General features: G+C 46.3%; 2 protein-coding genes across 2 annotated transcripts in view; both read right to left on the bottom strand.

Moving 5' to 3' along the window:
• Window positions 1-748: 748 nt before the first annotated feature.
• Window positions 749-14,036, bottom strand: wdhd1 (WD repeat and HMG-box DNA binding protein 1). The gene is made up of 27 exons (XM_053425147.1): window positions 13,936-14,036; window positions 12,388-12,472; window positions 12,151-12,247; window positions 11,494-11,605; window positions 11,259-11,410; window positions 10,063-10,174; window positions 9,462-9,512; window positions 9,281-9,376; window positions 9,089-9,181; window positions 8,730-8,836; window positions 8,502-8,643; window positions 8,205-8,415; window positions 7,909-8,096; window positions 7,641-7,825; window positions 7,303-7,544; window positions 6,305-6,439; window positions 6,031-6,187; window positions 5,559-5,673; window positions 5,269-5,400; window positions 4,951-5,174; window positions 4,592-4,719; window positions 4,401-4,457; window positions 4,051-4,082; window positions 3,653-3,817; window positions 3,417-3,559; window positions 3,191-3,326; window positions 749-1,141 (listed from the first exon to the last, which is right to left on the bottom strand). Exons 3-27 carry the CDS (start codon window positions 12,225-12,227, stop codon window positions 962-964), a joined length of 3,372 nt encoding a protein of 1,123 aa, XP_053281122.1. The 5' UTR covers window positions 12,228-12,247; window positions 12,388-12,472; window positions 13,936-14,036; the 3' UTR covers window positions 749-961.
• The window catches only part of LOC128442553 (NACHT, LRR and PYD domains-containing protein 12), a 226,845-nt gene continuing 216,147 nt past the window's right edge, over window positions 13,485-24,182 (bottom strand). Inside the window, exons 20-23 of the mRNA XM_053425059.1 lie at window positions 19,629-19,802; window positions 19,086-19,262; window positions 18,533-18,706; window positions 13,485-14,063 (exon numbers count right to left, since the gene is read on the bottom strand). Coding sequence (XP_053281034.1) covers window positions 14,045-14,063; window positions 18,533-18,706; window positions 19,086-19,262; window positions 19,629-19,802 — 544 coding nt within the window. The 3' untranslated portion in view covers window positions 13,485-14,044. The remainder of the gene's footprint in view (window positions 14,064-18,532; window positions 18,707-19,085; window positions 19,263-19,628; window positions 19,803-24,182) is intronic.

Below are 24,182 nucleotides of genomic sequence, written 5' to 3'. Positions count from 1 at the left end.
GCTTCTTCCATGACCAGCCTTTATACGAGAGGGGAGATTCAGGGAGGGCTCCCATTGGCTGTCCGGCTCCCGAGGGAGGGCTCCCCTCCCCTCTGACTCCCACATGGATCCTGATGATGAAGATGTGCTGGGAACCAGCACCATCACTCAGTCCAGTTCTCTTCATGCAATCTGCTGGAGCCTGTTCAAAGACCTGATCCAACCTGTGGGAATCAAACCTCTTCTGGTGGGAAAGCTTGTAGATTTATCAATCCTGCATCAGCACTTTACAAACAATAACACCCTCTGATCTTTATTTTATATCAGCGGACATTCTAGTTGTGTCTGTAGTTCATTTCCTGTCACAATCAAATCTGACTTTATCCTAAACACAAAGAACAGACATTTAAATGTTTAGATTCACGTTTCTCTGTCTCTTCGATTTAAATCTAAGGTCGTAACGTCCTGTTTTATTTACATGTTTATTCTACTCTTTTAACTCGTTTTTATTTACTTTAATTGTTGTAAACTGTGCGTTTTGAATCCACCTGTATACGAACAGTGACAGACGACACAGAGATGGATCCACCTGACCAGTAGATGCAAACTGAGTCGTGAACTGACCACTGAACTCGAACCAGTTCATCCGAGATCACGTGATAGTTTGTGCTGAATTTGAAAAGCTTCCCTGGAGACATTGTGTTCTTTCGGACAGGCAGCAGGGAAAAGGGAAACAATAAAAATGCTGTGATTCAATAAATCCCCCAAATTTGAACTCAAAACATTTACATTTATTCAAAAATTTAAAAAACAGTAACAGTTTTTTTTAGAAACATAGTATTAAATCCACAAACACTGACACATTCAGGAGCTGATGAGTCTCTGGTCCTTCACATCGTTGTGATTCAGGCTCTCAGGGACGTCAGGACGGACAGTTCTCAAAAACACATCGAACCTTTAACCAGCGAGAAACAGAACACGTTCAGTTTTTGTTGAAGGCAAACGCTGAGAGTTTGGAGACCGAGTCCAAAGACTTCTTCTTCTTGGCATCGCTTTCATCGGCTTCTTCTCGTCCGTTTTCACTTCCCACATCTTCTCCTCCGGCTCGTTTCCTCTTCTTCAGGTCGTCTCCGGTTTGGCCTTTCGCTCGCTCCGTCCACGACTGCACCGAACAAACGAGAGGACACGAAATGCACACGTTAATTAGCGCCCAGGACAAAATGGTTCTGCATTGTTCTCGTGTCTCCATCCAGGCAACAGCCACCTACGTGACGAGGACTACACACACACTCAGGCGTGAGCTCTGGAAATTGCCTCCTGTCACTTATAATCACTATGGACAGACGGCATCTCCTCGGCCCGCTGGCTCTTCTCCTCTGCCTGCTTTTATTTATCCCCCCCCCCCCCGTCCCTTTCTCCACCGGCAGAGACAAAAGGAAGCGTTTTCCTGGACGTAATGGAGCCAGGATGAATCACCAGGGCCTGGTGAGTGAGCGGATACACACACACATACAAAGACACACACACACACTTCACCTCCAGCACCCAATGAAGCTCCGCCATTAACCCCACACACACAGCCACAGAGCCGAGAGGTGGTTCAAGCTGTGACGTCTCACTGTTCACTGGTCATTTCATTGTATTGGGAGAGAATAATGTAATTAGGAGCAACACAAACACACACACACACACACACAAACAACACACACAGACACACACAAACAACACACACAGACACACACTAAGGCGTTAACAAGGTTTTCAGACCAACTGTTCCCCTGCAGAGACATTTTCAGTGATTTAAAAAAAACCTTCTCACTGAAATGAGACACCAACTGTAAAGGGAATTGAATTTTAATGATCATTTGTGAGGCTGCATCAGGAAGTCCAGTATGAACACACACGAACAACACACACACACGAACAACACACACACACGAACAACACACACACACGAACAACACACACACTCTTAGGGAACCTACAGGTCTTTCTGCACCGGGATCTAATTTATAATGCTGTTAACACTTTATATATTCGTTTTTACCTCATTTATATTTGTTTCTCTCTTTACATTATTATAAGTATCACCACTTATAAGTACTTTACTGGTGTGTATTTTTGAACGCCCTCTTGCTGCTGTAGTTTCCCAGCTGTGGGACTGACAAAGGATAATTTGATCTTATCTTAAGGTCGGGTTAGTAGCAGATGCATGTTCATAATATATCTTCCGATCTCTGAGACGTCTTCATCTAATAAACGAGTCTGAACCGAAACAGGCAGAAGCTGCTTCTCACCGGGAGGCAGCACAGAGATGGAATCGACTTCCTGGAGATTCGGTTCAGAACCTCCTGGTTTCTGAGGCAGAACCGGATCAACTGAAATCTGAACTAATGTGAAGACACATCCCTGATCTGGACCTGCGCCTGGAAACTGTTCAGTTCTGATTCTTCTGCTGCAGGCTGACCCACTCAGCGACTCTCACACAGGATTATCATAAGATCAATGCTTTGTGCCCTCGCTGCCAAAACACACTCGACAGGGTTCCCAGGCAACAGGCGTCCGTCTCCCCCCCCCCCCCCATCCTCCCCCGTCGGCTCACATCCTCTTCCTCTGCTCTGTCCAGTGTCGCCGGCTCTGTGCTGAGAGTCTTGATGTATGCAGGGTCAGGAGCGAGCCACTACAGAAACCCACAGATTGACGTCTGCTAGCGCTCAGGTGGCCGAGAGGATGAGGCGCCTCGTCACCGAGACACGACCACAGCTCACATCATTAACCGGGACGTTCGGGGGGGGGAATTGGGTTTGTCAAACCCGATAGTTTATCGTATACAAATGATTTTCCTCATGTCTCTAAACTGACGGGTTCACAGATCGATTGTCTCTTCAGTGGAAACAGGACGAACTGAAAACAGCTCATCTTAGAACAGAGACATCCTCTGAGGGAAAAGATGAGAAATGAATAAAGGAGTATGAAGCAGATTTTTTAAATGTGCTGTGGTGGGGGACATCTAAGAGTCTGTCTCTCTCAGCCCGAGTCCAGGTCTGCATCCGTCTGTCCCCGTCAACGGGCACGGAGAAGAAATGGAAGTGTTGTTTAAGGATTGTTTGTAGAAATGTGATGTCAGAGTTGTGTTCACAGCTGGTTTCTGCAGCTGGTAACTTTAACACCTTTACAAACGTCCAGAAGTCATTTCATTGTAATGTCCTACCAGTCGGTCCTCTGCGGACATCGTCCTGAAGCGTCCCATGGCCTCTTTGATCACGTCCGTCTCCTCCATGTCCGGCTGGTCGAACACGATGCTCTTCCTGTTCTCCTCCAGCCAGAGCTGGAACCCCGTCTTGGGTCTGGAGAGAAACCACAGCCGTTTATAAAGAACGTGCTAACGCGACAGAGGAATCTGTGATTTGACTTCAGAGGCTTGAATCCTATCTGACCTCTTGTTGTCGGTGTGATCTGCCGGCGAGGCGGGGGGCGGGACCTCGGCTTGTTTCCTCTGATCCGCCGCCGGCTCCGTGTTCCCCTGAGGCTTCTTATTGGCTGTTTTTGTGCCGGTCATCTGGAGCAGGGTGGACTGGGTCTGCAGTGGGAAGAGGGTTAATGTCTCCAGGTCGACAATGCAGTCTGATGAACGACGTGCACGAGTTCAATCGTCTTCTGAACTTAACGATACCTTGGACTTGGGTCTCGGGGCCAGAGGTTTGAGGACGGGACTTTTGCCGGGTTTCCCTGCAGAGAGGCCGGGCGGAGCCGACTTCCTGCTGGACGTCATGTTGTCCAGGATGTTGGTCCCTCGACTCTGACCGGACGAAGCCGACGCTTTCCCCGATCCAAAGACCTGGAACCATTTCAATAGAATGTGTTTACATGTCAAGTTCCCGAGAGGTTCATCGAGACACAGTTCAGACTCAGAGAATATTGAACGTGATTTATTTCTCCTGATAACTGAAGATTTATCTATAAATCAGATTTTTGTAGACACTCGCCAGCAGTAAAAAAAGTCCTCATGTCCTTTGCAGGAGACATTTTATGAATTTTTTTGTCCATAATGGGGGAAACTCCGGCTCTTACCTTGAAGGGATTTGCACGTCCTACTTTACCAACTGGAAAACAAATGAGTGAAATCAGGTGAACGTTCAGATTTAAGATATTTAAACAAACAATAACTAAACCGTGTTTTTAATCATGACCACTAGAGGCTGCTGTAACTGATCTGACATGATCTCGGAGAACTCACAACTTCCACATGAATAAACTCGTCTGATACTGTACACGAGAATAATAAATATTATACTTGACAATCGCACAATACTCGATTCTCAGATTTCATACCATGTGTAACAGTTACGTTTGACTGACAGGCGTCTCAACCCAGTTCCACTTGTTTTTAGTACTTTGTGTAATTCCTGATGTTTACTCACTTGGTGTCAGAGACGGCTGCACCGGTGAAACAGCTTCTTTGGCAAATGGATTCAGACCTAAACGATAAGAGACACGGATCACATGGGACACATCGAGTGGTGGCAGATTAGATCTTTACAGAAAGATGAGGAGCTTCTGTTTCCTCAGAGACGAGGAGGACGGACTGTACGTAGAAAGAAGTGGAACTTACGTCTTCTGCTTTCTGGCGTCTCCTCCGTCTCCATCTCCTGTCCGTCCTCTTCCTCCCCGAGCTCCTGTCCTTGCTCCTCTTCCTCCACCTGATTGTGTCTGTTGCTGTGACGTCCTCCTGTGACCTCGCTCAGGTCATACCTGTCCAAAGAAGACACTTGTTGTTTTCAGTCAGCTCACATGACAAAGTTCTAATCTTGCTGATTGGACGTTCCTGGGAGTCGTCATTTATGAAGAAGAAGCTTGAACGTTTGGCTTTTAATCAAAGAACCAGATTCTTTGAAACCTCCTGTTCCGGCCGATATGAGCTGTGAGGATTTTACAGCAGTTTGAGTGACAGATCAGTACTTTGATTATTACCCAGAGTTCCTTCTGATGCTTTTGTGCTCTTGCTCCTCGTCCTGTGCCTCCGGCTCTTCATCCTGGATCTGGTTGGCTCTCTCCATGGCCATGTCGCTGAGCCGCTGGGCGAGGGCCATGCGCCGGGACCGGGACGCGTACCGAATGGCCAGAGTCACCACGTTGTGAGTCATCAGCTCCGCCAGCTCCACGGAGCGGAACTCCCTCTCCAGCTTACAGGACAACTGGAGGAAGAGGCAGAGAACCAATCAGGAGACCGCTTCCAAATCAGGGATCAAAATAGCGAGTGTGGATGTTTTCCACGGCTCAGACACTCACAGCAAACATCTTCATCAGCAGCTCCTGCTGCTCCTTCTGGGAGCGGCTCTGTCCGTCCTCGTCCACCTCGTAGCCGCTGGACGACAGGAAGCTGTAGTGGTTGTGGAAGAGGACAGAACGCAGGAACTGCTCCTGGAAGAGGACAGAAGAGGACAGGCTGACACGGGGCGGTGTGCGTCCACATTCCAACATGTCCACAGCTGTATTGTATCTACTCTCTGTCCAACTGGTTTAAATGGTTCGGTTCAGAGCATCTGGGACGTTTTCTCAGACCCGTTCGATGGGTTTACCTCCATCTGTCCTTTCTCGGTGGTGGTCTGACACAGGGGCAGCTTGAAGGGCAGGATGGCCACAGCAGGCCTGGGCAGGGTGGGGGGGTACCTGGAGCCCTTACATGGAATACACCTGAGGGGACGAGGACAGACGGTTGGGACGGTGACCAAATAAAAAGACACCAGGAATCAAGACCAGGTGAAAGCATCCAACTATCTGAAGCTCAGGACACGGTCACTTTTTATATTTACAGCCAAACGTTTAGGGAGCAACTTAAAAACCTGATCGTTCTTGTGCACGTGCAACAGTTGTGTGTTTTCCTCTAAATCGATGCTAAAACAATTCAGTTTGCTTTTAAAACTCCTGAAGCCACTTAAAGACGTTGCTCTGCTCTACACCTGCTCTGGTACGTCTATGTTTAAAAACTTTGAATTGATGTTGTGTCAGAAATGTTCCATCTACATAAACTGGTGACCCGGCGGCGTTCACCTGAGCTGTTGAGGGTTCTCGTGCACGCCGACCACCCAGTAGTGATCCGACCTGCTCTTGCACGTCTCTCTGGTGTTGCACACTGGAGTCCACGTGTTTCCCAGGGAGCGGTTCAGCAGCCGCACCACGCCGTCCGAGTCCACGTAGCAGGGCGTGCCTGGAAACCCACAACACGAGCCGGTGGTTAGAATCCAGGAGAGAAGCTCCACCTCTGATTGACCCGATTCTGTGTGTGTGTGTGTGTGTGATTAAAGTTGTTTGTTGACCGACTGACCCTCAGCAGTGAAGCCGAGCCAGGTCAGGTGGGATCGGAGAGACAGAGGCAGCGGCTCGTTCATGATTTGTCTCTTTCTGCGACCGAACTGCAGCAGCTGGACTCCGAGAACCTGCTCCCCATCGAACCCTGTCGCTGGTGACGTGAAATCAAACACAAGCCGCAGCGTGAGTGATTCTTCAGTTAATACACAAAACACGTCTAATGGACAACACACTTCATTTAATTCTAGATTGTTCATTTCCTTTGCGTTATATCTGGCGGAGCCTTGAAACCTGCTGGAGGAGAAGTGTCCATCACAGTGAACACTTAGAAGACATTAATAAAATGATATGAACTAAAGTGTGACACATCTCAAGTCTTAATTAAACCCTTAATTGACCATAGTGATTAAATATAAAGAGGTAGAGCCTGACCCATGTGAAGGACTGGACAGTTGAGATTATAGATTCAGATGTTGGCCGATATGTACAGACACATATTTAGTAATGATTCCTAAGATGTCTTTATCAAATTACCCTTACGACAGAGTAATGTAATTGAGGAATGATATCTAATTCTGTTAAATTTGAATTTTCATATCGGCAAACAGTCGGGCTCCAGTGTGAACATTTCTTTACATTGTTATAATAAAAGTGTTAAAATATTCTGTTCACCATCACACAAGACAATTTCTTAACAGTCTGGAACGAGTGGATTTTGGACAATTTAAAATAATTTATCAAATTGACAACAGTATTTTTTTGTCAGACCATGCATCAGTTCCATGGCTCCAATATAAAAGCATCGTCTTCCTGTCCAGTCAGTGTTAGAAAGGGACATAATTGAATTTGATTGGACGGGACAGACGTGAGGTCACAGCTGTGTGTCTCCTCTGAGGTGCGTCCAGGGATTCTCAGATTTGACACATGTAAACAATTAGAGCTTCTACTTTATTATTTGTTGAGAGCAGGTGGAGAGTGTGTGTGTGTGTGTGTGTGTGTGTGTGTGTGTCTAACCCCGGTGGTAGACGATAAGCAGCTGCTCTCCGTGTGCGACCATGCACACCACCGGTCCTGGGAGACTGAAGACGTCCCTCTGAACACCTCCGATGGAGAAGAGCCGGAGCATCAGCGTGCTGGTGGCGACCGCCGCCCAGCCCCCCCCCAGACACAGCGCCCGGGCGTCCTCCCCCGGCGGCAGGTCCACCATCCACTCCTTATTGGTGTCCCACGACGAGAAGTGGAGGCACTGCAGCTTACTGAGGAGAGAGAGGAGCAGCTTCAAGGATCTGATCAAACAACTCACAGACATTTAAATCTGAGAGAGCAGGGTGGGTGGAGGGGGGGGGGGGTACCTGGCAAGCTCGTCTGTGCTGGTGCAGGCCAGCAGCACGGCCTCCTGGGAAATATCAGCCATGGTGTGACCCAGGGAGTTGGTGAGGTGCATGGCGTGGTGCACGGCCGTGTCGTGGAACTCCACGTCGACGGCGTTGTCCTGCTCGTCGTTGTAGCCGCGCACGATTCCCACCGAGTTCCACATCTGAGTGTGAGGACGTTATGATTATTAAAACCTCACGTTCTATTTACGTTAAACTGTTAAATTAAACTGCTCGTGTCTCCTACCATGAAGCGGTGCGTGAGGTGTGCGGGGGTGGAGCCCGGCTGAAAGGCCTTCTGAGGAGCACTGGGCATCGGACCCTCGTAGACGGGGCGGGGGGGCGCCAGGGCCACCGACCGAGGAACCACGGCGCCGCCCGTGTCGTCGTCATCGTCCCTGAACGTGTCCGGACCGAGCTTCAGGGATCCTGTGTCTGATGAAGACGTGCAAGCAAAGATGGAGGTTTTAAAATACAGGAAATTCAATCCCCTCCTCCCCCCCACCCCCCCTCTCTATCTGTGATGAAACCTCATCCACTGACCCAGCGAGTTCTCGTCGTCCAGGATCGCTCCTCGGTTCCGGACGCGTCCAGTCGAGGGAATGAGGACATCGTCTTCATCATCGTCTTCGTCCACTGCGACGTGTCTCTTCACCGGGGAGTTGGTGTCGCTCAGTCCTTCGTCCAGGACCCGGTCGTCATCATCATCATCGAACAGGGCGTCGTAGTCTTTAACTGGTTTGTTCACCGCAGCCTGAAGGTCCAGGGGCAGAAACCATGAAGACAACGGTGGGACAGAAACCCTGAGAATCACAACTTCTACAGGACATCGTGTGTTACCTTCAGGGCGCTGGTGTCGGCCGTGGAGACGCTGAGTCCGTCCAGCAGACCCAGGCAGCCCTCGGTGTCCGTGTAGGCGATCTGAGCGCCGGACGGGTGCCAGGCCAGACCGCACACCGTGAAGCCCTTCTCATGCTTCTGCCTGAACACAGAAGACAAGACGGTCACTGGAATGAACCTGAATCTTCACGTCTCCTTCAACAGGTCAACAACAACCTGGTGACTCACCTCTCCACACACAGTTTGCTGTTCACGTCCCACAGCGTCAGTGCACCCCCCACGCTGCCGGCTGCCAGGAACTGTCCACACGGGGACCAGGCCACCACGTTGACGGGCTGCAGGGACAAGTCAAATAACATGAAGAGACAGAGCGGAGACATTTGTCACCGGGCGGCGATGAAGTGAACCTTAAGTTCTGCTGATCATTTAAAAACACAGACTTTCACAATCGGCCGTTAAACTTGTCAAACTTAGTGTTTTAGGCTTTTTTCAAGGAATCACTCACATAAAAAAAACATTCTAACAGCCGTCAGAGAATTGAACATTGTGTGTGTGTCTGTGTGTGTGTGTGTGTGTGTGTGTCTCACCTGAGTGAGCAGGTCGTCACACAGAGTGCTCACATGCTCCCAGGTCCCTCGCTCGTACAGGTGAACCTTGGTGTCGACAGGAACTGCCAGAAACTGAGTTCACACACAAACAGTGTTTTGTTATTTTGCAGTGGGAGACACCAGCTTCTGTCAACCAGCCGACCACAGAGAACCAGTCACACGGTCACTGACCTTTCCCCCCCGGGGCTGCCACGCCAGCCGACACAGAGACTTTGCATTACTGACGTCGTTGGTCTTCTGCAGCAGAGGCCAGCTGATCACCTGAGTCTGAGGACACACGGAGGACGGGTGAGGTGCAGGGACATTTTTACAAACAGATCTTTGTGTGAGAGATGGTAAAACGTTGATGTACCTGCTCCTCGATGTTCCAGACGACCACAGAACCGTCACAGCTGGAAGACGCCTGGCAGAGTTTCACAGGGAGGAAGATAAACACACAAAGTTGTGTATGAGCTGGTTTCAGTTTCATTAGCAAAACAAAACTGAGCTGATTCATCGCTGAGTTGGAAGATTATTAGATTCACACAGTGATGAAGTGTTTTACACAAGTAAATGTACAAGTAAAAGGTCAAAAAGTACTATGATAAAAGAACCATGTTGACGTCTCTACTTAAAAACTACACTAAATAAACTTAATGTATCACATGTGAAAGTACTTGTCTAGTGAAGCGGGCGGGTTCTATTGTCCCAGGCCTGCTCTGATTGGATCAGCCGACCAATTACTCAATTTAAGGTAAGTACAGATGTTTATAAATGTGGAGGAGGAAATGCACCTGAAAATAAATATAATGAAGTACAGTAATGAAGTAAATGTACTTTTGTTAGATGCCATCATCTCGCAGTTTCAATCTAGTTTGTGTATTTGAGGTTTACACGAGTCAATTTGAGACCAAACTCTTCACAATCGAACCGACGGTGTTGAATCTCCGCCTCCAGGGAGAAGAGTGACTCACCAGAAAATCCTCTTTGGGGTCAAAGGTGACGCTGAGGACCGGCGCCTCGTGTCCCCGCAGCGTCTTCTGCTGGCTGCTGTCCGACACCTCCACCACCTTGACCATGAAGTCGCTGAGGGAGACAGGGGGACACAACTGAATGAACATGGCCGTGTACAGGGGTCGTCCCTTTAAACACGAGATTAACAGCCAGCGAGTGGCGGCTGAACCAGAAAGGGCGTCGGCTTCAAACAACACCGGGGGGGGCAAATTGTGGAATCGACCCTTATCTCTTCCAGAATGCCAAATCCCCCGTGACGCCCTCAGATGCCTGGATCTTTATCAATCAATACCACAACAGAAATTACCAGTGTGGAAATGGCAGCATCGATACGGCGCTCGCTGCTTTCATGGCTGCGATCAAATTGATTCTGGCAGACGACAAACATTTATCTCCAATCAGGACTAATCGTGAACTCAATCCAAAGTGCTGCCGCGCCTGCGAGCTGGAAACAACATCCTGCGCTACAACAACAACACCGGATCCCGGTGTGGGTTAGTCGTGGTACACACACACACACACACACACCAGTGAACACAACAGACACGTTACGCACGACAGCGTCCGCCACAGGAGACGCCGGAAGCGGATGAACGTGCACGGTTTGACAAAGTGAAACTGACATGAGCTCGTCTTCCAGCACGGATATCAGATCACCGGGGGGGGGGGGGGGGGGGGGGGTATCTGCCCGGTCACCTGAAAACCTCACAACGGAAGATTCTGGGAACACAACATGTTCCCACTCACTCAGGATTACAGCCCAGAAAAGATAAAATGAAGATTTTGCAAATTAGGGTTTTCGTTGAAACCAGATAAGATTGTGGTTCTGAACCCCGTCACACAATCTCAAATCCTCAGCAGGACGACAACAGAGCTACACAACTCAACCACGATGCAGTTCAGCCACGCCTGACTTCATTCAGCCGCTGGTTTTGACTCAGCTTTGCCGTTTTTAGATGGAAACCAGTAAAAAGAGGGTCAACCAGCACCGAGCAAAAGAAAAAACGTGGTTTTAAACAGCATCATGTTCTGGACACATAAACAAATCCCACCAGAACTAATGATGTTGTTTCCCATTGAGGGTGTTGGTTCATCACCACACTTCTCCTCTGGTTCTTGCTGATTCTGTTTTTCCGAGTCAGTGATCATCTAGTACCTGGACCCGGCGGCGACCCTGGAGCCGCTGCTGTTGAAGGTGACGTGCGTGGCGTTGGTGGTGAACCGGGTCAGGATCCCATCGGGCTCGCCCTCGGGGAACGTGTGGATCTGCACCGTGTTGTTGGAGCTCGCCGTCACCAGCTTCCCGTTCTGTGGACGGAGGAACATCATTACAACACTCGCGTCACATCAGCAGCAGCAGCCAGATGTGCAGGCGGGCGGCGGACACCGACCTTCAGGGCCAGGGAGTACGCCTTCTCTCCCACGGTGATGAACTTGGGGTCGTCGTCATCCAGACTCTCCCATATCCGAACATCTCCATCGTTTCCACAGGTGACGATGAACCTGAGAGAGAGAGGAGCAGGAAAACATTGACTTAGCCTTTTCAGATTATTTCATCAACTTCATCCAAAAGCTCTGACGCACTTCTCCAGATGTTAAATATCCAAGTGAACTGTGGGTTAGTTGAAGTCGGGGGAGTTCCCTCAGCTCAGAGCTTCACTGGTCATTTGTATTATTCCTCCACAAATACATATAAGGCATGGCATTTATGTTCTTCTCTTAATATATATCATTATGCTTTGTTTTATTTAAATGTATGATCCCTCTCATTGTGTCAAGCAGCAACACAATGACTACACAAACTGAACTCTACGATGCTTCATCTCACTGTTTATTCACACTTCAGTGTTGTTTTACTTCCTGGTGCCTGTTTCTGACTCTTGATATCTGTAATATTGCATATTTCCCTCATTGCGGGTCTAATAAAGGAAAGTTTTATGATCTATAACAAACTGATGTGTTAAAGGAGCAGGCTCCTTCACTTTAATAAACTCTGGAGCTCTGGGTCGGATGTCTTCCTCCTTGTCCTCGGTCCTCGTCCCACTCACCTCCCGTGCTCATCGAAGCAGACCTCGGTGTGTCCCTCGGAGTGACCGTAGCGCATCGGCTTCCTCTCACACGGCATTTTGATTATTCCTCCACAAACTGAGACACACACGGACACACACGGACACACACAGACACACACGTTAAACACGAGTCAGAGACACAACACAGCGCGGATCTGACGGGAGATCAGCTGAATCTGAGACTTTCTGATGTGAGGAATAAGCATGAGAACTTACAACTCTCTTCTTCTTCTTCTTCTTCTTCTTCTCCTTCTTCTTCTTCTTCTCTCAGCTGTCTTCTCCTCCTGCACAATCTCCCGCGCTGCGTTGAAAACAAGGAAACGCCGCGTCACAACTCCCGCCACCCACGTCACGACGCAGGCGCCGGAAGTCCTCCCGCGTCTGAGCAGCAGCGCGGGAACATTCGAGTCAGACTCAGTATTTTATTCACATTTCTGCTCAGATTGAAATGAACGAGCGTCTGAAAGAGGCTGAATTTGATTTGGTAGATTAATGTGTTTGGTTCAGATGTTGACACGAGGATTGTTCAAGGCTTTGTCTCTCAGGTGAGTGAAGGATCATGAAGGATCCGTCTTTAGTTCCCTGCTCACCTCAGAGTCAAAACCAGAGGAAACACATGCAAATAGATTTAAAACACAAAGAACTATTATCTGTTTGTGTGTGTTTTTCCTAATTTGCAGTGAGTTGAGCTCCAACGTACAAAACACAGCTCAGGTCCTGGGGAAATGACCCGGTGCCTGTCGTGGTCTGGAAGTTATTTTACATAATAATTTATAAATTTTTCATTGAGTCACAGGTCAGAATATGATGAAATATGTCCAATCATCATTCCCTAAATCAAGTTGACATATTCAAATTGTTTTTTTGTTTTGTTTTTGCCAGACCGACAGTCAAAACCTGTTAGAGGTTAATCTAAACCTGAAACCACGTAGTGAATGAACATCTTGTGAAACAGCTGCAGATTAGAATAGATTCTTCTTTTTGTGTGTTTGAATTTAAATAGTTTTGTTTGATATCGTTTAATAAAAGATAAATGTATGGATCAGACACACGTGTGTTGATGATCATAACAAAGTCACATGATGACCTCTCCACACAGTGAGAACTTGAGCCTGTCAGGAACTGACTCTGTCAAACATTTCTTATCCTGAAGTCTCAAAGAACTGAGACGGGCTTGAACATGAAGTGAAACCATCATGTTGAGACAAGTGTCTCCACAAAATAACACAAACTGTTCAACACAACAGACCCAAAATGTCCACTGAATGAGGACATCATCTCTAAGACACTTTCTGTCATAGACAGAATATAAAGGCTTTGACTGGGATGTGCTGCTGTTATACTGCAGCGCCACCTGTGGGTCAAAGAGTAGAAAAGCAACCACTGCTCTGCACCTGATGCAGAAATGAAAACGTCCAGTTTTTAAGTCCAGAGTTTTAATCGTTTGTTTCAAAGACAAAACTCAGATTTTTAAACTCAAAGAGATTTAAATGTATTTAACTTTGTGTGGAACTAAATCAATCTGTGACGTGAATCCAGGAGCTTTATGATCATAAACAAACATATACACAGAATGTGGTTATGCACACATGGATATATACTGAGAGACAAAGGTGGACAATAACAAAGGCAAAGTTAAATACACTGTATGTGACTCTTTACAGAGGGTTTATATATTCTGTTGGTGTTGTGTCATTTCAATAAACACATTCTTCACGCGTATAAACACAATTGGTAGCGACGGCCATCTAGTGGTGAAGTTACATATTACAAACATCTCCTCTGATTCCTCTGGAGCTCTGTCTCCACTCTGCCTCCCAGTAACAAGGCCCAGTCAGAGCCGCTCTACACACAAGCTGCTGCTGCTTCAGCCTCAGTCCTGCCACCTCCACCTGTTGAGAGAAGAAGACATCAGTGTTACAGAGACTCACATCATCAGCTGTGAGTCAGTGATGCAGCACATCCAGTAGAAAGAGCAGCAGGGACTTCAGTCCTGTTCAGAGGTGGAGCAGCTTCCTCTCTGCTTCATGTTCACGTGTTGGAATGAACACGCTAAGAGCTCAGTGTGTGTCCTCTGCATGTCAAAGTGCAGAGTGGACACCTGAGAGGTGGATTTACTGCTGTTACAGGTGAAGCCATGTTTCACTGTGTGTTGATGAACATCTGCTTCTGACAAACTGGGACCAGAGGAGACAGATGGACCTCAGCAGAAGTTCTGGGGTCGGATTTATAAAAGAGTGCGTAGAATTCTTACTAAAAGTGTGCGTACGCACAAAAGCCGGAAATGGCGTTGGCCAAAGCTAATTCCGATTTATAAAACCGTGCGCACGCACACCTGAACGCAATGTTCACAGTCCACCTGGAAACATTCGTACGTGGATCTGCCTCCAAATCCGCCCTCCACACGCCCACCTTCAACCATGAATGGTCAATGCAAAGCACGGCACAAATATTAAATGATGCCGCTGACCAATGGGTTTCCACCGTGAGTCCTGACGGAGACACGGCATCAAGCGATGTGAAGAGGAAGTGAAACTTTCTGACACTGACATCGAGGTGTTCGTTAGTGAGGTGAAGAGCGATTTTATGGAACAGCAGTGATGTCACTAATAAAGAAAATACACTGACACTCTGCCGCTGCTGTGGATAACACAATGTGTGAGATCAGAAATCGCTGAACCCTCGCTTCCTCCTCGTCCTTCCAGTCACATGCACACATCACGCAGAACCCCGCACCACTGTCACGGCAGTATTTATTTGTTTAGAGCATCAGACCGATTCCCTCACATCTGTGGATCCTCACCTCCACTGGGATATTATTTGGAAAGTGTCTTTGTGTCAGACAGCAAATGGTTTCCTCTACAGGTTTTTAATGAAGTCTTGTTCTCCACATCAAACCGTGAAAACTAGGTTATACACGGTAACAAAGACATAAAATATAACGTTAGCTAGTTAGCAAACACAGTATCAATAATTACAGTCAAGGTTATAGTAAATAACAAACAGACAAAATACCTCGTTGGCTGCATGCTCTGAAAAGGAATCTTCTTATCTTCTCGTATACAACTTAACATAAGTCCTTATCAAAACAAGCAGCTCAGCTGAGGCTTCAAAATAAAAGTCTTATCTCTAATTACACAGTAATGCTATATACAAATACAAAATATACATTGGAAAACCTTTACAACATATTTAAGTAATATAGTGGCAACAGTTACACTCTTCATTTCTTAAGTGATCTCCTGTGCGCTCTGTGGCACGGTCACGTTCACTGCAGTGATTTGATGATACACGCACTGTGTTAGAAGATATTATTAAAAACTATTAATGACTCTGTAACTCCACTGTTAAATAGAATCTGAACGTAATTTGCTGTAAATTGTTTTATATATTTTTAAATTAAAAAGATCGGGTGGAGCAGATATGTGACGCGAGCAAAACTAAGATGTTGGTTTTAATGTAAATGATGAAGTGGATCAATAATCTGCTTCAGTTCAACACCTCATGTCTGCATCGCCACTTTCCCGTCTCCAAAACGTTCATACGCATGGGTCAGAGTTTGCTTAGAAGTACGCACATTTTCCCGCCAAGTTCGTTTTTATAAATCCCAACTTTGGCGTGAGCAGTGGCGTACGCACGTTTCAGGCCCCGTTTTGTGCGTACGCAACGGTTATAACTCCGACCCCTGCTCTGTATAAAGAGCTCCTGGTTACCATGCTGATGAGTAGAGGTTTCAGTCCCACTGATCTCAGAGCTGTGACAAAGATCCACCTGATCAGATCTTCACTGATGAAGTGAGAGGACAAACTGTCTCAGATCAGATGAAGACGACACCGTCCCTGTCCCTCGTGTGAGGCTGTATGCTGTGGTCCAGCTTCATTTCCTGTTCACATGAAAACAACAACTGTCGTCTTCACGTCAACAATAAAATGATCCCAAGCGGCTTGTGGCTCGTCTGATTGGCTGACTGTTGTCTCTCTGTGTCTCTGTCCAAAGGCGGCGCATGCTTCTGCGTTTTCAGAGACGCGCAAGAGCCCCTTGCATGCTTGCGTGCGTCGCAACATTTTTGTAACTATACGACAAAGCTACTCAAGCCTCACGCAGCCCGCAAGGCTGTGATTGGTCTGCTAACTACATCTTTTCCGGAGTCACATTTGCGTTTTCATGCCCCATAATACCGGCAGAAACCACGGAAGATTTAGAAGAACGAATATTGACCAAATACAAGAGCGTTTGGTAGAAGAGATCCGAAAGTATGACCTAGGGCTGAACGATTGACCCCCTGGTCACCTGCATGCACATCTGCGAGACGAAGGTGTTCAGCATGGAGGTGATCCTGCTGAGGCCCGGCCCCTCCACACCGCTGCACGACCACCAAGACATGAACAGGAATCTACAGAGCTGCTGATCCGCGAGCTGCCCTTCCAGCGCATCCAGCTGGCCCGCCGCTTCCGCGGAGAGAGGGCATAAACTGCTGCTGCTCCACTGACTATAACAACGCAGCATTCCTACACTTATGAAATGCAATTCAATGTAGAAGTAATCCAAGTAGTCAGAATACGTTACTCAGATTAGTTAATATAACGGAATACATTACAGATTACATTTTTGGGCTAAATTCTGTATTCTGTAACGGAATACGTTTTGAAAGTATCCTTCCCAACACTGGAAATGTTACTGACTTGGGAGCAGTAAGACACCTATAATAAAAAAAAAAAAAATTCTCAAGATGGTAAATTTTGCACACAGGTTTTAAAAAGTGCATGGCTTGTATTTATACTTACAATGACTTTGATTAAATTACTTAAATGCACACTGATTGTTGTTCTTGTTTCTGTAATGAGCAGTTAAATAAATAAAGAATATTGTACAGTAAATGTGTCTAATATTGTGTTGGTCATATTTAAATCATTCATTACGTTTTTTTTGGGGGGGGGGGATAAAATAAAAAAAAATCGCATATTAAATCGCAATATTTGGGGTAAAAAAATCGCAATTTGATTATTTTCCCAAATCGTTCAGCCCTAGTATGACCACAAAGCTGTGGAGGAAGGTCAGGGACAAATTTGTCCGCCAGAAAAAGGCTATGAGGATCAGCAGTGGCGATGTAAATAAACAGTCGACAACGACTGCCACACACAAAGTAGGCGTCTCTAAGGTCTTCTTCGACAAAAAACGTTACTCTGTCTAGTGTTCTGGCGGTGATGTGCTCTGCAGCACGTGCAACACTTGGAGAAGCATAAGTTAAAACGTGTCCGTCGACACAGCTGCGTGAAAAGCCGCAGAAGCATGCGCCGGCCTTATGTGGTCACATGACGCTGGTTATCGACTCGTTAAGTTAACTCAACGTTTCCCTCAACGAGATCTGACCGTGCACATAAAAGGGGCGTGTTTACTGTGTATGACCAATCACAGCCATGGACAGTTTATCAACTCGTTAAGTTAAGACACTGTCATCGAGGACAGACACTGATTCACTGTCTCTGAAGACACACATTGTCTAACTGACTCTGAGGACACACTGTCTCACTGTCTCTGAGGACACACACTGTCTCTGAGGACACACATTGTCTCACTGACTCTGAAGACACACACTGTCTTTGAGGACACACACTGTAACTGAAGACACACAGAATGACTCTGAGGACACAGACTGTCTCTGAGGACACACACTGTCTCACTGACTCTGAGGACACACACTGTCTCTGAGGACACACACTGTCTCAATGTCTCTTAGGACACACAATGTCTCTGAGGACACAAACTGTTGCACTGTCTCTGAGGACACACACTGTCTCATTGACTCTGAGGACAGACACTGTCTCTGAGGACACATACTGACGCTGAGGACACACTGTCTCACTGTCTCTGAGGACAAACACTGTGGTGGAAACCTCTGACATAACTACTCAATAGAAACACATGGACCTGTCTTCAGGAAGCTGACTGAGGTCATCTGGTGTTTTGGTGACAGGATGAGTCTGGAGAGATTGAGATGTTCTGGGTGAGTTAGAGATCAACTGAACCAACCAGATGTTGATTTAAATTTCCCTTATCCGTCCCTTTAAGGAGAGTGTGCACCACACAACAGTGGAGAGTCACTGTGGTCAGTGGCCGGTGCTTCTATACGGGTTGATCTCCAACTTAACCTGGAGCAGGTTAGCCGTTCATCAGAAGTTACCATGGTGATTTACCTCAATAAGAAGTGGACGAGCTTCGTAGAACTGAAAAAACTAAACCTGAAGTTAACCTGATAACCACAAATCCTGCTTGGTAGCACAGACCCTGAATCTGTGATACTGACTTTGTTTAGTAAAATACTGATGAAAGCAGCTTGGACTGACTCCAACCATCTACTGACCTCAGAGTCTCCAGTCGACAGGTTGGACTCTGCTGTAGATCAAGCAGCTCCTTCACTCCTGAGTCCTGCAGGTCGTTGAGTCTCAGATCCAGCTCTCTCAGATGAGCGGGGTTTGACCTCAGAGCTGAAGCCAGAGAAGAACAGCTGATCTCTGACAGACTGCAGTACACCAACCTGAATAAAGGATAAAACTTAAATCTAAATTAAACTGAGTTTATGTTTGAAAATAACAGACACATATTAATGTAAGCACAGACTCATAACATGGAAGATAAATATGAAATCAGACATGTTGGACTAAAAACGAGTCCTGATTCAGTAAAAATAGATTATTTGGACCTGGTCTCTGTCCTGCAGATCAGTTTAGGAAATCAAGAACTATACTCAGTGTTTTAATAAGTAGCTGAATATTTTAAATGTCACAGATAATTAATGAATTGATTCAAGTTATGTATGAAGAGGAATTGTGTTAAATTATAATTAAATAAGATCAATTGGGTATAAATGCTGTATTATAGATATGAGATCTACAAAAGTCAGTCAGTGAACTGACCTCAGAGTCTCCAGTCGACAGGTTGGACTCTGTAGAAAACCACACAGCTCCTTCACTCCTGAGTCCTGCAGGTTGTTGTTTCTACTCAGATCCAGTTCTCTCAGATGAGAGGGGTTTGACCTCAGAGCTGTAGCCAAAGAAGAACAGCTGATCTCTGACAGTCTGCAGCTCCATAACCTGGAAAAATAATTAAACCGAGTTCATGTGTGAAAATAACAGACACATATTAATGTGAGCACAGACTCATAACAGTGAAGATAAATATGAAATCAGACATGTTGGACTAAAAACGAGTCCTGATTGAGTAAAAATATATTATTTGAACCCGGTCTCTGTCCTGAAGATCAGTTTAGGAAATCCAGAACTGAACTCAGATGTGTTTTAACAAGTAGCTGAATATTTAAAATGTCACAGATTATTTAATGAATAGATTCAAGTTATGTATGAAGAGAAATAATGTTAAATTACAATTAAATGATGTCAATTGGATATAAATGCTGTATTATAGATATGAGATCTACAAAAGTCAGTCAGTGAACTGACCTCAGAATCTCCAGTCGACAGGTTGGACTCTGTAGATAACCACACAGCTCCTTCACTCCTGAGTCCTGCAGACTGTTGAAGCTCAGATCCAGTTCTCTCAGATGAGAGGGGTTTGACCTCAGAGCTGAAGCCAGAGAAGAACAGCTGATCTCTGACAGACTGCAGCCCTCCAACCTGAATAAAGGATCAAACTTAACTGTAAAATAAACTGAGTTCATGTGTGAAAATAACAGGCACATATTCATATGAGCACGGACTCATAACGTTGAAGATAAATATGAAATCAGACATGTTGGACTAAAAACAAGTCATGATTCAGTAAAAATATGTTATTTGGACCTGATCTCTATCCTGCAGATCAGTTTAGGAAATCCAGAACTAAACTCAGATGTGTTTTAACAAGTAGCTTAATATTTAAAATGTCACATATAATTAATGAATGGATTCAAGTTATGTATGAAGAGGAATTATGTTAAATTCAATTTAAATTAGATCAATTGTGTATAAATGCTGTTTATAGATATGAAATCTACAAAAGTCAGTCAGTGAACCGACCTCAGAGTCTCCAGTCGACAGGTTGGACTCTGTAGAAAACCACACAGCTCCTTCACTGCTGAGTCCTGCAGGACGATGTCACTCAGATCCAGTTCTCTCAGATGAGAGGGGTCTGACTTCAGAGCTGAAGCCAGAGAAGAGAAGCTGATCTCTGACAGTCTGCAGCTCTTCAACCTGGATAAAGAAATATGAATATTAGAATGTGTCCTCCTGTTGTTGTGGATCGTCTTCATGTCAACACAGACTCTCAACATGCTGCTGACCTCAGTTCAGTCTGTGACCTGAAGATAAATATCAGATCAGACATGTTGGATCATTGTTTCCTTCATCAGTTTCTTCTCTGTGTGTTGGTCACTGAGCAGGTTTGTGTAATTTAACACTGTTTAAAGTAGGGATGGCTCCTGACAGTCACTTCCTGTTTGTTTCTATACTCATCAACTGTCCAACGTGTTTCAATAAGAATGTGTCTTATTTTGAAAACCTGAGGAGGACGAGTGCTCGGCCTCAGTCCACATGTTATTTACTGACACTTTCTTAGTGAATGTGACTGACAGGTTGGGTGAGTGACAGATGACTGAGGGACAGTGAGCAGAGCAGAACTGAGACAATTTAAATGAATAATGACCCAATAAGAAAGAAAGTCTGAAAAGTGAAGAAGGATTTAAGGACCTCAGAGTCTCCAGTTGACAGTTTGGACTCTCCAGTCCAGAACACAGCAGCTTCACTCCTGAATCCTTCAGGTAGTTGTCACTCAGATCCAGTTCTCTCAGATGTGAGGGGTCTGACTTCAGAGCTGAGGCCACGACTTCCCAGTGAGTCTCTGAGAGTCGACAACCAGTGAGTCTGTAATTAAAGAAAATATCTATTAGAATAAAATCAGAAAACACAACATTCATACAAAGTGTGATCATGTGACCCTCACCCTGGTAAATCCCCTTTTTGCCTCATGAACATGTTAAAAACTCCTCAAGAGAATCCTTTCAGATTTGGTACAAGCGTTCATTTAGACTGACAGAGAATCTCATTAGATTCAGGTGGTCAAAGGTCAAAGATCAAGGTCACACAACATGTTTCTGGCCTCTTGAACCTGATGTCTCAAGTCTGTCTTTAGAGGATTTCTTCACATTTTCACCAGTTGGACTCAAAGATAAACTCTTTAGATTTCAGTAGTCAAAGGTCAAAGTTCACAGTAACCTCATATTATTTTGAATGCAACATGTCAGGAACTGCACTGGTTGGGGGTGGCCTACAAACGCAGGGTGTTAATTCTAGTTCGACAAGAAAGAAGAATAAACTAAACCAGTTCTGCTTCTTCAGTTTAAAGGAACAGTCAGTGATTCTCATCTCATGTGTGTGTGCGTGTGATTCTCATCACACACACATACACACTCGCTCACACATACACATACACACACACACACACAAACACATACACACTCGCTCACATACACACACACACACACACACACAGTCTCCAATACACCTAACTCTGATCTACATGTCTTTGGATTTGTGGAGGAAGCTGGAGAACCCAGAGAAAACCCTTCAGACACCAGGAGAACCTCCTCCTCACAGAAAGGCTGCACTAACAGTGTTGACCACTGCAACACCATGCTGCCCAAAACAATGAGAATCATTTAACACTCAGTGTATTTGAAGAATGACTCATCTCCACTGATTGAACATGTTATTGGTCATGTTTGGACTCACCGAGCCTTCCTGCAGTTCCTCACAGCTGGGATCAGTCTTTGTCGACCCTGGTCTGATGTGTTGAACTTCTCCAGGTCCAACTCATCCAGAACCTCCTCTGACATCTGCAGCATGTAGGACAGAGCTGAGCAGTGGATCTCAGAGAGTTTCTCCTTCGATCTGTTCTCTGACGTCAGGAACTGTTTCATCTGCTGATGAACTGAGTGGTCGTTCATCTCAGTCAGACAGTGGAAGATATTGATGCTTCTGTCAGGAGAAATGTCACCACTCTGCATCTCCTTCAGGTTGTTGATGACTCTCTGGATGATCTCTGGATTGTTCTCTGTCCGACCCAGCAGGCCTCCTAAGACTCTCTGGATGGTATTTGGATTGTTCTCTGTCCGACCCAGCAGGCCTCCTAAGACTCTCTGGTTGGACTCCAGACTGAGGCCGTGAAGGAAGCGAACAAACAGGTCCAGATGACCATTTGTACTGGTGAGGGATTTCTTCATGGTTCTGTTCAGGAGGTCATCCAGGGAAAAGGTATTGTATGTGTTCCAATAAGTTCCCAAGAAGTTGTTGAGTTCTTTTCTGTTCCTCTTGGTGTAGCAGTGGAACATGTAGACTGCAGCCAGAAACTCCTGAACACTCAGATGAACAAAGCAGTAGACTGATTTCTGGAAGATCACACACTCTCTTCTGAAGATCTCAGTACAAACTCCTGAGTACACTGAGGCCTCTGTGACATTAAGACCACACCGCTCCAGGTCTTCTTGGTAGAACATGATGTTTCCTTCTTCCAGATGTTTAAGAGCCAGCCTCCCCAGCTTCAGGAGAACGTCCCTGTCAGCCCTGGTCAGCTTCTGTGGAGTCGTCTCATGTCCCTCACCGTACTTGTTGTTCTTCCTCTTTGTCTGAACCAGCAGGAAGTGTGAGTACAGGTCAGTCAGGGTCTTGGGCAGCTCTCCTCTCTGGTCTGTGGTCAACATGTGCTCCAGAACTGTAGCACTGATCCAGCAAAAGACTGGGATTTGACACATGATGTAGAGGCTCCTGGACGTCTTGATGTGTGAGATGATTCTGCTGCAGAGCTCTTCATCATTGAATCTCCTCCTGAAGTAATCCTCCTTCTGGGCGTCAGTGAAGCCTCGTACTTCTGTGGCCCTGTCAACACATGCAGGAGGGATCTGATTGGCCGCCGCAGGTCTGGAGGTTATCCAGACGAGAGCCGAGGGAAGCAGATTCCCCTGGATGAGGTTTGTCAGCAGCACGTTGACTGATGACCTCTGTGTGACCTCAGACACAAGCTCCCTGTGGTTGAAGTCCAGAGAAGGTCTGCTTTCATCCAGGCCGTCAAAGATGAACAAAGGTTTACAGACAGCGAGCGTCTCTGCCGTGAGCTTCTGTAACGCTGGATGGAAAACATGGAGCAGCGTGAGAAGACTGTGCTGCTGGTCCTTCACCAGGTTCAGCTCCCTGAACGAAAGCACAGCCAGCAGACCCACATCCTGGTTCTCTAAACCCTCTGCCCAGTCCAGAGTGAACTTCTGCACCGAGAAGGTTTTTCCAACGCCAGCGACTCCGTTGGTCAGGACGACTCTGATGCTGCTCTGCTGGTCAGTGGAGACTTTAAAGATGTCGTGGACCTTGATGAGAGTGTCGTGGAGGATCTTCTTCTTGGAAGCCGTCTCAAGCTGCCTCACCTCATGTTGAGTATTAACCTCTTCACTCTGTCCCTCTGTGATGTAGAGCTCAGTGTAGATCCTGTTGAGGAGGGTTCTACTTCCTGTTTCATCACTTCCTTCAGTCACATGTTCACATCTCCTCCTCAGACTGAGCTTATGTTCATCTGAAACCTCCTGCAGACCACGATCTGCTGAAAGACAAGAAACAATGTGAGAGACAGAGAATCTGAGAATCTGCTGATTGTTTTCATCAGATACAGAAAAACTACAGAAAATAAAAGCTTTTTAACTTTGTGCTTTTATAACGATGTTAAATGTTGATGCTGTATGAAGGAACAAAATAAAACCACATGTGCTGTTGTCAGAAGTGAAGACATCAGCAGACACATGTACAGTGCTGCTCTGACCAGCTGTCTGAGCTCCAGCTCCTGTTCTGGGTCTTTGTCCACACTGGGGACAAGAGGAGTCTCCTGAAGAACCAGACTGGTCCCAGTATGAGGTGATGCACTGTCTGCAGAACCAGTGTCCACAGCTGGTGGAGACTGGATCCTTCAGGACGTCCTGACACGAAGCACAGCAGGACGACTGGTCCTCCTCAGAAACATGACTCCTCTTCCTTTCCCTT

This window comes from Pleuronectes platessa, chromosome 1 (genome assembly GCF_947347685.1).
Source record: "Pleuronectes platessa chromosome 1, fPlePla1.1, whole genome shotgun sequence".
Classification (NCBI taxonomy): Eukaryota; Metazoa; Chordata; class Actinopteri; order Pleuronectiformes; family Pleuronectidae; genus Pleuronectes; species Pleuronectes platessa.
Note: the sequence above shows the minus strand (reverse complement) of the source record. Positions and strands in the feature narration are given on the sequence as shown.